Source organism: Falco naumanni, chromosome 4, assembly GCF_017639655.2.
Source record: "Falco naumanni isolate bFalNau1 chromosome 4, bFalNau1.pat, whole genome shotgun sequence".
In the NCBI taxonomy this organism is placed as follows: domain Eukaryota; kingdom Metazoa; phylum Chordata; class Aves; order Falconiformes; family Falconidae; genus Falco; species Falco naumanni.
The window spans coordinates 77,943,355-77,959,433 of NC_054057.1; the positions used below are offsets into that span (position 1 = coordinate 77,943,355).

General features: G+C 44.0%; 2 protein-coding genes and 1 long non-coding RNA gene across 14 annotated transcripts in view; 2 read left to right on the plus strand and 1 right to left on the minus strand.

Moving 5' to 3' along the window:
* Positions 1-5,581: 5,581 nt before the first annotated feature.
* Positions 5,582-11,335, minus strand: CEP20 (centrosomal protein 20). 8 transcript variants are annotated; one of them, XM_040592106.1, is made up of 5 exons: positions 11,257-11,335; positions 10,612-10,809; positions 9,429-9,513; positions 8,389-8,528; positions 5,582-6,141 (listed from the first exon to the last, which is right to left on the minus strand). In XM_040592106.1, the coding sequence occupies exons 1-5, from the start codon at positions 11,282-11,284 to the stop codon at positions 6,065-6,067; spliced, it is 528 nt and encodes a 175-aa protein (XP_040448040.1). In that variant the 5' UTR covers positions 11,285-11,335; the 3' UTR covers positions 5,582-6,064. The 8 variants fall into 8 exon arrangements, with proteins under 8 accessions (XP_040448040.1, XP_040448038.1, XP_040448036.1 ...); XM_040592104.1 differs by having other exon boundaries at positions 8,389-8,531; XM_040592102.1 differs by lacking the exon at positions 11,257-11,335 and adding an exon at positions 10,929-11,232 and having other exon boundaries at positions 8,389-8,531.
* LOC121087279 lies at positions 6,152-8,528 on the plus strand. The gene is made up of 2 exons (XR_005827561.1): positions 6,152-6,293; positions 8,410-8,528. It is a non-coding gene; the product is annotated as an uncharacterized LOC121087279 (long non-coding RNA).
* Positions 11,336-13,724: 2,389 nt separating the features above from the next.
* Positions 13,725-16,079, plus strand: part of ABCC1 (ATP binding cassette subfamily C member 1) — a 62,898-nt gene continuing 60,543 nt past the window's right edge. For 4 of the 5 annotated variants that reach the window (XM_040592091.1, XM_040592089.1, XM_040592090.1 and 1 more), the window contains exon 1: positions 14,574-14,702. In XM_040592091.1, coding sequence (XP_040448025.1) covers positions 14,655-14,702 — 48 coding nt within the window. In that variant the 5' untranslated portion in view covers positions 14,574-14,654. Of the gene's footprint in view, positions 13,789-14,573; positions 14,703-16,079 lie in introns of those variants that run through there. The other variant, XM_040592092.1, reaches the window with a different exon arrangement.

Here is a 16,079-nt window from a genome sequence, read left to right on the forward strand (position 1 = left end):
CTCATTCTGGCAGGGCCTAACCCTGGGCTGATGCCCCTGCCTCCAGCCGCTTTTTAGGGAAGCAGGCTGGCTCTGGCTTTCAGAGAAGCATGAAAGGGGTGTCCCTAACCCTGAACGGGTGCCCCTAACTCACAACTTCAGAGATTTAGCTTTTTACTAGCCTGAAACTGTTTGGCTGAGCAAATGGACCTTTAACTCCTTCCTGCCTCGATAGCATCCTTGCTCCTTGTGGTCCTTTGCCTAGAAGGACCAAGGTTAGGTTGTGGTCCTGTGTGGCAAGGAAAGCTTCCTACCCACCATCAGCGTGTTGTCTCAGAGCTAAGATAAGTCCCTGAATTCAGGGGTTGCTTGGGAGAGGAGGGTTATTCCTAACACAGTGGGGATTCGTGGGTGGAGGTTATTCTGTGTGTTTATGTGACATCTGGAGCCTGGGGCTGGTTTAAGCCTCCTCGGCCCCTGGGGACAAGAGGGTTGTTTCCCACCTCCCCAGTGAATTTGTCGAAGTTTGTTTGCAATCAGGTGTGAAGTTCCTGAGAAAGAACTGTAAATACTTTTTCATATATAAGAAATACCTCCCTCGGTCCATAAAAGGAAGAAGAGAGGCGATAAATAGTTGAGGGGGAATGGTCCTGAGGATGCAGTGGAAAGAACAAGTGGCCAGGCACCGTGTGCTGCGGGGGAGAGGAGGACAGGGCATGGGAAGCCAGCTCTGCAGGGGTTAGGGAGAGATCTGGTCCTCGTCAACCCTTCCTCACACCCCCAAACCTTCAGTACCCGGCTGTCCCTCCTCATTGCCCTGCTAGTAGCCAACAGCCTTGTGCAGTGGACCTGTGGATGGAGACATCCCAAAAAGGGAAAGCTAGGATCCTCGAGGAATTCCCATCAACGTGCCAAATACAAAATACCGAAACAACCCCCTCTCAGCAACAGACTAAATATGGTGTATACCCAAAGGATCAGAGCATAGTCCTGGGTGAAATAATTTCTCTTGACATCAGCAGCCCTATCTTCTCTGGAAAATAAACCCTCCTGGGGAAAATGGATGAGGGTTACATTGGTCTTGGCATCTCAAAAGGATACCTATGGGGGGAGGCTGGGCTGAAAACCTCTGCTGTCGCTTAGTCGAAGTACCAGCACTTGCAGGTGGGATGGAGCTGTAGCCCCTTCTGCCAGCTCTGACCACGGGTGCAACAGTTGGCAAAGAGGAGAGAGGGGGAGAGCATCGCGGTTTCTTCCCTGCAACATTTCAGAAATATCTGGTACAGACTCAGGTTCAGCCCTTAGCTGGAGGAGACCAGATTTGCCCACAGAGTTACACGGTCCCGGTGGCTGCAGCCTGCACTTCCATCGGAGGGTCGGTGTCCACCGAGGTGCAGGGCTGCTGCGCAGCCACGCAGAGCCCTCACAGGACCCGCAAGGCAGCAGCGGTGTCATATCAGCGTCGTGCACGTGTGACTGTGTGGGAGCAGAGCCAGGGGAAAGGATCATGAGGACGTAAATCCAAGAAACTTGCCCTTGTTATCAGAAAGTTCCTCACATGGTAGTTCACCCTACTTTTTTTTTTGTTGTGTTTTCTCAGTTGCAAACTTAGCTTCTAAATAGGAATATAATGAATATAAAATGATGAAGTGCAAAGGACATCCTCTGAAAAGCAGGATCGTTTTAACAGTCATCAAAGTTACCCTAAGAAGTTCCTTTCAAACCCATGCAGCTGTTTTACAAAACCAGATACGTTTTAATAGTAGCTTAAAAAGGAGTGGAAATTATTCCGGCTGGTCTGCAAAGTGCTGCATGTGCACATGCAGGCTTGCTGCCTGAGGAGCATGTTTAACAGAGGCAGTGGTGGAGAGTGATATATGATGTGACATTAAATGGAGCTGGAAAGCCTAAAAAGTATTCCTGCTGGGACTGAAACAGTTGCACTCTCAAGCTATGTGGGACAGGAACTGGTAAGTGTAAGCGTGGCTTCCAACCTTCACTTAAAAATTAACAGAAGAATATACTGATATAACAGCCTGGCTGGAGTTTCCTAAATGTTGTGATATTTTTTTAAGCCAAAAGTTGCCTCAAAATGAAAGCTGTAGATTCCCAGTGGACAGTGCCTTTGTGACAACAAAATAAGCTTTATTTAAAAGCCCCTAATTTGTTTATTTGTTTTAATAACTTTTCTAGAAAAAAAATAAAGTATTATGCAGCCTACCATTAAATATCTCCTTGCTGAATTTGCACTGTAAATATTGTACTTGGAAAAAAGAAGGGGCCTTGAGGAGGAAAGGGACTTTCAGCTGCCACAGGGTAACCTGAATATGACAGAGGGGAAAAAAGAACATGGATGGTGATGCTAGTTTGTTAAATAATGTGTGTCAGGTTAGCAATTTTTTTTTGTTTAAAAATGTTTTTATGTAAGTTTACGAGCCACGTTTATCTAAGCTGACATAGGTATCTGGAGCTAAGAAGCGTACAGGTGGGTTAACCCGTGTTGAGCTACACTGTTGCAACAGGAGGGGCAGTCTGCACCCCAGCTAGAACAATTAATCATGAGAGCAGTCTGATGAGGTAAAATAGTCACCAAGCGCTTAATGTTAAGCACATGCTTTGTGCTTAATGCTGGCGACATGTCACGTGAAGTATGTGGAGCACACAGGTCAGTCCTGAATCAGACACCGGCTGCTACTGAAAGGGTGTCTTTGCAAGTGTGAACAAATATTTTGGGGTTTCTTTTCCTAAACGTTATCACACAATAATAATCACTCCTCCGGAAAACTGATCAACTGGCACCAAGATTTGGTTTGATACAAAGGGCACTCAGGAAGGAAAGCGTAACCGACTCCTTGGGGCATGTTGATAAAGCTTAGAAAAAAATTTCCCCTGTGCATGACAGAAACTAATACCTCTGAAACAGCAGCGATGCTGTGCAGTCTATAAATGTAGCGGCCTCTGATTCTACGGAAGAACAAAAATTTGGTTTTAAAGATTTTTTTTTATTTACAAAAAAACCACCAACCAACCAACCAAAACTTGTGGGTTAAGTTATTCCAAAGTTCTTTCCAGATCTGATATCCACACTAAACTTCACAGGCTCCTTGTCACCTTCACTTGTGATATCATGCTTAGACACTGAACAGCCTCTTTTAATCTAATTCCCTCCTTAACGGTCTGTTACAGTGTTCTATCTCCAATAAAATTCAGAAATGCATTTTGCTTAAGCTCCCAAACTTCTACATGCTTATATATTTTTTTTTTCTTTTAATTTTCTGATGTCAGTAGAAACAATATGGGCAGTTAATGCAAGAATCACAGTCAGTAATTAAGCTAGATAGAGCTTCTTAAATGATTTGAGGAAATAACCTTTTGTGCATGCATACCTAGGTAGCCATTTCAACTAAAACCTGAACCTGTGACTCTAGGATTGTGAATTATTTTCGTCTAAACACTGACCTGGCTTAGCTTAAACTTTTAAGGAATGATTTTTTTTTTGGCAAATGCAGCCATATTGTGCAATTCCTCTTCATCCATTAACAAGTAAGGCAGTCTGACGTTCATAGGACTCACTACAGGTCTGCATCTTGAAGGTCTCTCTCACTTCATGTGCGGTCAATAAATGCTAGACCATTAATAATGTGATGGGACCAGTATATATTTCACAGCTTTGTTGTACAAGTAAGTATCACTGGAAATACGCTTTAATTTGATTTTGCTTGTGCAATGATTATACTTTGAAACAAGAAATTGTTCCGAAACCCCAAATCTGTACTGTGGGGGTATCAGAGAATTGGGCGAAATGCATGTTGCACCGAGAGCAAACACACCAGCTTCCACCCACCTGGCAATGGGCTGAAGCTGAAGCTGCAATCCTCCTCACCCCACCCACCACCACCCCCCCAAAAAAAAAAAAAAAAAAAAAGAGAGTCCTGAGATTCCCTCTGTCTTAAACAAATTTCTTCTCCGATTTCAGATACACACCTCTGCCTCCGTGCCCAGTGAAGGACATCCTGGCAACAGCCTCTGCTTTCATAGCTGCGGAGACCATACAACAGCCTGCTGAGCTGCGTGCTTGGGAAAGGGCAAGTACCCAACATCCCTTTGCCTTCTTCAACCACAACAAAAATAGTATTTCATTTTTCCCACTAAAAATCCATTTCCCGGGGAGCTCCATGGCACCTGGGCAGCTTTTATGTGATCTAAGGTGGGAAGACAGAAAGCAGATGTGATGGCTTTGGTTATGCTGAAAGATTCAGTTCGCATAGGTTAGAGCGTCTGTGTTTCCCAGAGCCTTTTTCCCTTGCCCTTGAAAAGAAAATTCAGGTTCCAAATATGCGTAACAACTTGAGCCACTGGTTTATGGAGAAACAGGAGTCTAGCATTTAACCTCTGGAAAACCAAAGTTAAAAATTCAGGGATTTCTGTGGCCAGAGCAATCATACCTGCATTGTTCAGAAGTTTATTTTCGCAACTTTCCATAGAGGCACTTTCAGCTCAGTCCAAAATGAAGGTAATTTGCAAGTAACACCTTAGAAGACCATTTTTCTACTACAGTTTTAGGCAGAGAAATGAAGTGAGAGATCAGCGATTGTGAATATGTGCATTAATATGGCAGGACAGACCCTAGCACCGAGGCAGAATCCCACGGTGGTTTTTACATGTATGGCTCTTCAGCCAAGTAGTTGCGCCCGATGGTGGCATTAGCACTGAGCAAACACTGAGGGCAGAGATAAATTCATGTGCTTGACCCAGTTGTCAATTATAATTGATGCCAAGCTACAGAAGACTTAAAGGATTTGACTGGGGTGTATTTGGAAACATGTACCTTCCCCTCCTGGAAACAGTCCTGAGATACTTAAGAAATCAGCACATGGGGAGCTGGCAGCATTGCCAGTCACACGAAGGGGATGAGCTCACTGCTGGGGCTTCAAACAGATAAAATGAAACTTTTCCTTGCAACCCGTAACTCTACTCTAATGCAAAATTGCAGAGGACAGGCTAGGCTGCTGATCAAAATAATAAAAAAAGATACCTGTAATGCTAACTGGGTCAAATCAAGATAAAGGCAAAACTTCATAGTCTGTACAGCTCAGGATCCTTTCATGTACATTCACAAGCTCCGTGTTCTCTTCTTTTGTTTTCCCCCCACTTACTGTACCACTTATCTAACAATTAAGATTTTAAAGAACACAACCCTAAAAATGTATTTATACGATTTGAGTACCACTGGAAATGTTTGCATTTATGTTTTGTTAAAATGAGTAAAGAAAAATAGCTAACCTGTTATTTTTGATGTACCCCTGTAAGTTTGGCTTTTAAAATAAAATACCATTTCAAAACATGTAAATACCTCAGCTAAAAACAGTTCTGGGAATCAGTAATCTATTAGCAACTTTATTTTTAGCTTTGCCTGACTTTTGAGTTTCATGTAATTTGGGAAAAAACCAGAAGTTCCTCCCCCTCCCATATACTCAGTGTTACACCGTACAATTTATAGCAACTCCAGATGGAAAAGACTTACCCTCTCTTGTTTGCTGGCATGAAGATAAATATAGTCCTTGTTTCCGGAGAATTAAAAACAACTATTCCTCTAAAGCACTTTAATTGTCTATTCAGATTTTATTTTCCCATACTTATCTGCAAGTAGCAGCTTCTTCTTTTTAAAGAATGATTAAAATGTTTAGTTTTAATGCTTTCAAAATACCACACAGAACAAAACTGGGAAGTTTTATTCAGAAACAGACAACACACAAAGACTAACATAATAAGGAAAGTGCAGAAATTACGTTATCTTATTAATTTTTATAAAGTAAAACCAATATTTTTAGGTCCCATTCTAGACACAGGCTTCACTAATCTGTCTGCCTATACAGTTTTTCCTTTGATTAGTGCTGGAGGAAGAGAGCCTTTGCTACCATTTTTTTTTCATTGACAGTAAGTATGACCCTGTCACCCTGTCTCATGGGTAGACCTAACATGCTGAAATGGTCCCACTGGACATATCAGGGAAGTTTATGCAAAGAAGAATTTCTTAAATTAACTCTTACAGAACTTTACATGAGAAATTAACATATAAAAGATATTATCTGTTCGTATTTTGTAAAACAAGGGGCTCTTCGATGCTAATGCCAGCCATCCTTCCAGGTTCTGGAACTCTATCTGAAAATGAAACACAGACATAAATACTTTCAGGCATGTGGAGATGCAAAATTATAACTCTTATTTTCTACTATTATCAACTTTGATAAAGAGTATCATCATAGGAAACTTGGGCAATTTTACGAACAAATTTTTCCATGCAACTGTATGAGGTAAGAGCTTTACATCACTGAAGACTGCATTTCAGACAGCTTCCACCTTGGCTATAGTGAATGAACTAACAGAAACACCAGATTCCATGTGTCTTATCAGGACCCCCAGTCTGTTGGAATATTCGTTCAACTAAATAAGCAAGATAATTTCTAATATGAAAAGTTAGATGTTAAACATGAGACTTTGAGGGCTGAGTTAATGGACAGACTTGATTACCAGAATATGCACCCTAATTAAAACAGCTAGAGAATTAGTATTTTAAACCCACTGCCTTTTGGTCTCCACTGACATATTCCATATACACATGCAGGCAGTAATTTCAGGCTACTGTTACTTAGAAGTTAAAAGCCTTAAAGCTGTTATGTTTTTGTTTAGGTCAAAAAGCAATGTGCTGTCATGTCTTATGATTAATCCTGAGTTTTGTAATGAACTCTAAACAATTAAATCCCCATGTGAAATTATACTGGAGCCAACAGGGCAAGGTGACCCTGCACAGAACCAATTTCAGAGCTGACGTACAAAGTTATACTTTAAAAACAATTCTTCCATAAACTGAGTTTGTTTTAAAAAATTGAGACATTTCTGATAGGAATAATTATTTTCTAACAAAGAGATAATTTATCAGTTTTGGTATTGAAAATTTATTTCTTCAGCCCCCTCTTCTGGCAGAAGGGAAACAACATTGCCTCAATGAATTAGCTGTTAAGAAAAGGTGTTTAGTACTTCTCTCGCACTTTTTAGATGTCAGTAGTATCTCAGGCCTCGTATTTTTCCAAATTTTGGATACAAAATAAATAGTTGAGAGTACTAACACAATAGTCCTAAATTCTCACAGTAGAAAGTGAAATAATACACTAAGTAGACACATTGAAGGAAAAAACTGGACGCTTTCATTCTGTAGCTTAGGCCGTATTAATTGTAAATCAAAAAGCAGACCAGAAAGGGAAATTAAGATTTAGCAGTGTTCTGCTACAGAGCAATGAATCAGAGCTAAAGCTCCTGCAGTCAATGGGATGTGAATTATGCCCTCAGAAAAGATTTATGCCCATATACAGAACTGACAGCTAAAGAGTTAAGAACTTTCTATGGAAATTAGAACAGATGAGAAACAGGGAGATACGCCCACTATTTTTCACTGAGAATTCAGGTTAAATTCTTGTATTAAATTGCCAATGTAATAAGAGTGTCTTTAGCGAACCCATTCCAGATTTGTAATGGCCTAAGGGAGTACAATTTGGCCAGTTTAACTTTTAGGGAACTGGTAAAGGAATTTGGTGGACGAACTTTCTGATACTGAGAGTTGGGATATTAATATTTTCTGCTCTTTACCAGCAACTGGAGAGCAGTAAGCCTGTTTCTAAAACTATAAATTGCATAACAGATACTCTACAATCTGCAAACTGGAATAGCAAAATTGTCCAATTTAAATGAGTTTTCTGGTTGTAACAGTCCAAAAATCTTAATAGACTAAAGCCAAGCAATTTGTTTTTTCCCCTTGCGCCTAGTAACTAACAAGTAGCTACAGCTACCACAGGGTAACAGGAGCATCACAGTGCCTTGCAGTGTTGAAAAACTATAAAAATTTGGCTGTCTGGATTATCTTAAAATGTCTACTTTATAAATAAAATACATTCTTGTATAAGAGAGAAGGTTCTACTGCTGACACCTTTCAAGACCAGTCAAGCACTTCTGAGGGCAGTCGGATTTGTATGCCATATATGCTGTCGCATCAGCATACCGGCAGAGAGAAGCAGGCCTAAGTGTTGGTGTAAGTTGGTCACTTACTTAAAGAAAGGCACATACACAAGTAGTGTTAGAAATCATGGGTGGGTCTTTCTTGAGTTGGGTATAGCAGGACCTTTCCTAAACAAATACATGAGCAATAGGTACGGTCAGGTCACACAGCTTAACGGTATTTTTGAGGTATACACACTGCTCCGCTGAAGAATTTTTCTTACAAAGGTGTCAGTTCAAAGTATTCCTTGCACAGAGGAGCTACACTGTGTCCATCTGCATGTTTACGCTGTTGTAGGCATATGTACCGTATAGAAAATCTAGTCACAAATAAAACTAATGAAATGACACCACACCCACCTTTTTGATTTCTCTCCGTAGGTGGTTTGCCAAGGTTCTGCTTTGGATAATTCCGCAAAGACACTTTTGGAAGGGTATTCTGGGTACTTTCTTCTTTACCACCATGTAAGAAATGAGAGAGAATTCCATACAAGAGAGGTCTGTTTAAGAAAGAAATGAGAAGAACAACCTAAGTCCATAAAATATTGAGCATTAGAAAAACACCCTTTCCTCAGAACTTCTGAGATCTTAATGTTTACTTCTAGAGTATGTACAGATGTCTTTAATTATTTAAAATATTATGATTCTTGGCATAATATAGATCTCGTTATTAAATACATTGATGATATATATCATTATATAAATAATCACAGACCTAAGCCCACCCTGAACACCAACACTCTCTTAAAAAGCTCGCACTAGGAGACACTCAACTAAGCTCCAGATCCCCTGTAGGTGAAGAACTGGAACATGCTTAGCACAAGAACATAGATCCACGTTCCCACTCACACAGTACAAAGGATCAGACATTGGCAGGCTATAGCCCAGTCCATCACTGCACATCCCAAACTTGATTCTTCCTAAGCACTTGATGGATTCTGACAGTACAAGCTACAAAGAATGCCAAACATGTTTAAACCTGCTTCAGTACCCTAACCCATTAATGCAGTCGTGACAGTGTGTTGTGAACTTTTATCTAATCTCAGAGTACAATAACCTCGCTCTTGCTCTACAAAGCAACTCACTGATAGGCAAACAGCGTATCTGTTTTCTACTTCTGACTGCAGGGAAGACTGTACTGGTAAGAAATTTGTGTTTTGCTGTGCAAATACGCTGTCTGGAGAATGCTGCAGAGTTGGCAGAATGAAATGTTAGTTTGGAGTACGTTTGAAAATGGCCCCGTGTTTGATATTGTGAATCTGAATCCAGCACGTTAGGGCAGGCACGTGATCTATTCACATTTCAACTCACGAGAACATTTCTATGTGATTAATAATAACACCAAAGAGAAAAATACATGCAGAACAGAATATATTGTGCATTCCAAAATCACTCCTTACACTGATTTTGCATTTGTGTCTTCGACTATATTCATCTCTTTAGCAAGAAACTGTCTATCCAAGGGCACTTCAGGCTGGCCGGATTCTGGAAAAGAGATTTTCCCAAAATTTTTAACACTGGTAAGAAAAACATCACCAATTAACAGCAGACTTCAAAAGACATGAGAATACACACCTCCCTTGTAGACTACTCATATCTAGCAGTATGTTGTAATTCCAGGGAACTCACTTAAAACATTAGCGCTTCATACTCATGTAATTTAAAATAGCATACTACAATTTTTATCTTCATTTTAAAGGAATCTAAGAAAAACATTAAAGAAGTCTTGCATTACAAAGATACACCAATCAGGCAACTCTTTTTCTCTAAAGAAGTACTGTTACCAAGCAGATTCCATACATTAACTACTATATACACTGTCTCCATTCCCTCTTCTCAAGGGGGAGTAAAATACATCCAATTATTAAATAGAAAATGTATTACTGTATCTAAGTACAACTACAGAACAGCAGATTACATATAAATTACAGCTACTCTCTCACATATTGGTATTTTAGCACAGCCAGTAACAGTAATGCTTAAATGCAGTTGTTAAAAAATATGGATCTTATTCATATTCCTTTTTCTGTTATTTAAGCTGAGGAGATCTAATCTCGTTTCTGACACAGTATATATGTATGAATTGCCAGAACTGCTAGAATTCAGACTATTAACTACTTTATGTACATACAACTTTAAAATTACTCATTCCTCAAAGAAATTTTGTTCCTTTGTAGTCTTTCTGGTTGTTTTATTTTACCCAAATGCCAATGAGATAAAAAATGTAATATATGCTTTACAAATATTGTTAGTGATTTTCCAAACAAAAGCAGACATTTCAGGATAGATATTTTGACTTTGCAGGCGGCTAGGAAGTTTTCTTGCTCTTTCATCAGCTACTCTATCAAAGCATTCAACTCAAGGATAAGGAACAAAGAGTAAGTTTTCTTTAAAACTAATGGTACGATTTGACTTAATACTGCAAGTAAAGCTGTGGAGAGAGCATTCTTATGTTATTTCCAAGGGAAGACAAGATTGTGCAGCTTGGTCCTGCTTATTAATTTCATAGTATCAGTGGAATTACTCAACCGAACAGTAACTGTCTATTAATACAGTGATGGCAACAAAAATCAGCCCCAGTACCTGCAGTTAAAACAGATGCTGCATATTTGTACTTGTTATATTCCAGGTATTCACGAATTAATTCATTGATTAAGAAATTTTCACGGGACAGTGGTGGCCGTGGTTCACTTTGGTCATCCAGTGCATTAAAAACTTCAGCTCTGATCCTTGCTTTTATTTGTCCAAGAGCACCTCTTTTTTCCAGTGTGTCCTTTAAAACTATTACCATAAAAAGATCTGTTAATATAAAGCCAAACTCCTCCAAGCAGCAGTTATCATCCACAATATAAACATAATTTCGGCATATTCACAGGGAAATAAAGATAAGATATTCACACCTGCATGCGTGCCAGTGGGTAACAACAGCAGGAACATTACGGATAAAAGTTAAGCCTTCAAAGAAATCAGAATAGTATGTCTTTGGCAGTAAACACCTGTTCTAGCAATTTCAAAGTTAAGATGCTACTGGACCAAGATACTTTATAGGATTGAAAACGAGATCAAAACAAATGCCAAGGGCAGCGAGCTCGTGTGGGGGCTTGGCAGTGTGAGGGCCAGGAGCGCAGGGCCCCAGGGTACCTAAGCGGAGCCCGGGTGTTGAACTAAAGGCCAGCTGCCCACCCTTTCGGCACCCGGAACTCCCCGCCACCCCTCCGCCCTCACAACCTGCTTTCAGCTCCGCCACCGTCGCCATCGCCCCGCGGCCGCGCCGAGGACCCGGATGCGACAGCCCGGCGGCGGGCACTGCGCATGCGCCGCGCTGGGGGGAGGGGGGGGCGGGTGGCCGCCGGCCCCGCCTCGCGGCGCGCATCAGCCAATCGGAGAGCGCCGGCGGGGCGGGGCGTGCGGTTCGAGCGGGGACGGCGCGCTACCCGCGGCTGCCTGAGGCGGGGCCGGGCTGCCTGAGGCGGCGGACGGGCACCGGGCCTGTTCCCTGCGGCGAGCCGCCCCCTGGCCTGGGGGGGATTCCCTGTGCTGCCAGGGGATAATAATGATTAAAAAAAATAAAATAAAATAACGAGCGTTGCCTGGGTGGCGTGCATGGAGGTGCCGCTCGGCACCCTGCCAGCGCCTGCCCGTGGTTCGGCCCTGTCAGGTGGGGCGGGGGCACCGGGCTGCTATCAGGGTTGCTGTGCTGTCTTCTCTCCAATTTCAAAGCTTGTCAGTGTGATTTATTTGGGGGGGGGAACATGGAAAATGAGCCCGTTGCTCCCTGATGTGTAGCAAAGTTTTGTACTGAATCCCTGAAAGACAAACAAATTAAAAGGACTCGCCAAAAATAAGCTTTTAATTAAAAGGCCTTGCCAAAAGGTAACTGTGTGGTGGGTGTTTGGGAGCCTGAGGAGCCCCGCTGCGGCTGGAGGCCTGCGTGTGTGCTTCATGTGGCCAGGATGAGTCAACAGTGTTTAGTTATGGATGGATTGAGTATTTTCCAAAGGAAATGCACCCAGTGTGGAAGAACAAACTGCATTAGTCATGGCTTAGATGGAGCAGCCTGTTTGGGCTTGAAGGAAGATGTGAGTTGTCCTTAGCAAACTGTTTAGGGCCTTGAAGTGTGGTGTGAGGGGTTTTGTTGGATTTTTTTTTGTTTGGTTGGGTTTTTTTACATTTTCTCTTAAAGCAAATATTTATATTATGAGCTTCCAAAGAGTCTCTGTCAGGACACAGCAAATAATATGCAGGAGAAAAGGAGTTCTTTAGAAGTAATGGTGAAGTTAATCCATTCCTTTAACATAGCAGTAACTTCCCATGAGTCAGCAGCAGAAAGTGCCTCATTCTGTCCCAAGTCTGCTGCCGGGATCTCCAGTGCAACTCTGGTGATGAGCAAACTTTAACATGCGTGTTTTCACAGTCAAAACATTTTGCTCTGCATCCTTCCAAATTTCTCCATGCTATTCTGGGTCAGTGTTCTATTATGCCTCATTTCCAGTTGATAAGTTGTTACCATTTTCCCCCCTGTGTTTCCTATCCAGCTTTCATTTGTATCCTACAAAGCAAAGTTTGGAGATCAAAATAGAATTTTAGGGTTTTGGGTTTTCCCCCTGATTGCAAGGAAATGCCTTTCTAAGTAAGATTGCAGTTTCTATTGTATGTATTAAACTGTGTTTTAAAAGATGCTGTTATAACAATGGCTTGTGAAATCTAGATTCAATGACTTTCTGGTACTCTGAGATCTTGGTTCTGTATCTCTTTGGAGGTTTGGGCTTATGTCAGTTCTATTTTTTTTTCCTCCACAACAAATAATTTGAGTCTGTTGCATTTTGCTTCTGAACTCCTCAGCTTCCCTTCATATTAATTATTTACTCTGTATTTTGACTGCACTTTGGTTTACATCTTTGTTGGTGTTGCTGTTGCTTAGAGTTTCTAAGGGAAGGAGATGGAATTGATTGGAACGGTACTAATTAGAGGTGCAGATCCAAGTATCTTTACTCGATGAGAAACATCATTAATATGGTGCATGACCATTGATATAGGGACAGTTTGAGGCTGAAAAATATTATTACACTGACATAATTGGAAAGTCTGAATCCTGAAAGTGTAACTTAAGTTTTGTTAGTCTTTTAGCATGCAATAGTATCTGGAGAAAAACATGTGTGGGTAAAAATTTTTCTTGACCCTCCTTCCTTCATGCTTATTTACCATCTTGTTTGGAACAATCCCTGCATATGATCTCTATATCCTAAACAATTTTCTGATGTATCATTTCAACTATAATTTTATATTCTGTTTTTGGACACAGAGTAGGTGTAAAGGTATAAGTTCTTAGAGGCTTTATTTTTTCTGGTTTACTAGTTTATTAATAGTGCTATTAAAAAAGCTAAGTTCTTATCTATGGGATAGTTCATGTTATACGTTGCACAAAGTAGTGTATTCATTACAGCTGAGGGGTGGTAGGATAACAGATGCTGGAAACTGTGATGTAACTTTTTCAACAGGAGGCATAGTGAGCACTGAGATATCAAAAAAAATTCCACTAAGGTATTTAATATGATTTTAAGATAAATGTAGAGTGTGCACAAAATAGGACAGAAATATGAATAAAAGTTTTTTTTAATTGAGGTTCTTTACTTGTGTGATTAAAGCTTTCAGATGTTACTGTAGGGTAGTATGTAACCACTCCGCTCTTTCCTGCAGCATATGATGCCCTTCCTACATAGGCGCCATCTGTCCTCCAGCTGGCCTGTGCTAGTAGGTTAGGTAAGTCAGCTGCGCGTCGATGCTGTCCATGGGTTTAACCAACGCATTTTAAATAGGACGTGAAGAGCGCGGCAAGGCACGACCATGTGCAACCACAGGGGCTGCAGTTATTGCAACTTGTACCTGTTTCTGTGAGGACTTGGTTGCGGATGAAGCTGTTTTGGCTCAGCTCATGCTAGCCAACTTGAACTAGTTCAGGGCTTTGAAACCAGTTTAACTGGCAGTTCACGTTGCAAAGCCGAGTGTTCAAGCGTGAGCCCAGGCTTTTCCTGTGGCCTTCCCGGAGCAGGGTGCCGTGGCTCTGTCCCGCGGGGCCCGGGTGCCGGCAGGGTACCGCGGTGCCTCTCCACGGGGGATGCGTGGGGTACCTGTCCCCAGGGGCTAGAGCAGCGCCGCGGGGAGGGGGATGCCGTGGCGCCTGCCGGGCAGGTGCGGTCCGCGGCCGGCGAAGCGGGACCCGGCGGGCGGCGAGGGGCAGCTGATGGGCGGGGGGCGAGGCGGCGGAGCGCTGGGCGGGCGAGGCTCCCGCCGTGGTCACGCTACCGGGGACGCGCTGGGCTCCGGCCAGGATCGCAGCCTGCCGGGCCCGTCCCCCGGCGGCTGCGCGGGGGCGACGGGCTGCCACACGGCCGGCGAGGAGGCGCGGGGTACGCAGCGCCTCCCTGCCCCCCCACCCCCCCCGAGGCGGGGCCGCGCAGCGCGGGCGGAGGCGCCGCCGGGGCTCGGCATCCCCGTGACCACGGAGCCAATCAGGGCGCGGCGCTGGCGCTGCCGGCACGTCCCCGCCCGCCGCCGCCCGGGCACGGAGAGGTGCGGAGGGGAAGCGCAGCGCTGCCGCGGAGCCCGCGGCCGCCTCGCCGCGCCCCATGGGGATCGAGAGCTTCTGCAGCGCGGACACCTACGAGCCCTTCTGGGTGAGCGGCGGGATGGGGCGGCGGGGGCCCGGCGCGGCGGTGGCGCGGAGGGATGGCGGGCAGCCGAGTGGGACGCGGATGGTGGCGGGCTGCCGGCCCGGGCGGAGCCCCAGGGGGCCGTGCCAGGCGGCGGGGGAGCGGCAGCCGCCCGTGCCGGCGCTCACCTTGAGCGGAGCGGCGCGTCCCGGCCGTGCCGGCAGCCCCGGTGGCCGCGGGCGGGAGCGGTGGCGCGAAGCGGCCGCGGGCCGGGTGGGGGGCCGGGGCTTGCTGGTCTCCGGCTGGGCGCCGTGGCCCCCGCGGGCGAGTGGCGGAGCGGGAGCCGGCGCCCCTCGTGTGCGGGGTTTCCGGCAGGGAAATGCTGGGGGAGAGGGGACGGACTGGTGAGGGCTTGCCCGGGGGCTGGAAGCCAGCTCCGCGGTGACCGGAGCAGCCTCTGCAGACCGCGTTTGGCGGCTGTCTGCGTTCCTCGGGGCTGTGTGGGTAATTACTGTAACGGTGACCGGCTGCTGCCGTCGCACCGAAGGGTGGTGTGCAGTCCTGTGAAGGAGGCCAAAGATACGGTCTGTGCAGGCCCGCGTTTGCATGGCAATATTTTCTCCTTTCTTTAATAAAGAACGGTGAGCGCAGCCTGCTCTTGGGTGAAGTCAAAACCAGTTACGCAAAAGTGAGTAATGTGGAAACGGGGCAGTGTGGGTCTTGCTCAGCTGAGACTCAGGGTTCCGCTGCAGAGCACACAGCTGCTGGCAGCAGCGAGAGCCGGGCCCTGCCAGGGCAGGACGGTAGTGAAAATCCTTCCAAGGAGGAAACAGGTTGCATGGAGAAGGAGGTTGTGTGGAGGGAGGAGAGAGACCTTGGAGTTCAAAAAGAGAAAAGAAAAAAAAGGGGTGAGAGCCACTGAAGGCATTGTAGGAGGTAAGAGGAAAACATGCATCTTCTGAGACTGTTCAAAGAAACGCTGGCATGTGCATCTGATAGTCAAATAGTATCGAGCTAATGAGCCGCCTTACTAGTAAAAAAAAATGTCTCAACAAATGCATTGTATTTGTTTCAAGAACCATTAAGGTCTTACTCAGAAGATACTTTAAAAATCATTATAACTTTAAGATATTTAGCTTTCCAACTGATTAAAAGTGACTCTGTTAAACTACTTTTGTATTGCTTATGTTCCTATCTTCCTTCAGCTCGGGTTTCTTAGAAATGGCTCAATTATGAGTTATCAAACTTATTTTTTCCCTATCCTGGAATGAGACATTTTATTTGAAGAGCTTCAGAGAATACATGCTTCAGAATTCAGTTTATGGAAAAACTGACTTGAGAGAGTAGTAGTTTTGTGAAAAAGAGCTGCCAGTTCTTTGAACTGTGGACTTGAAACATCAG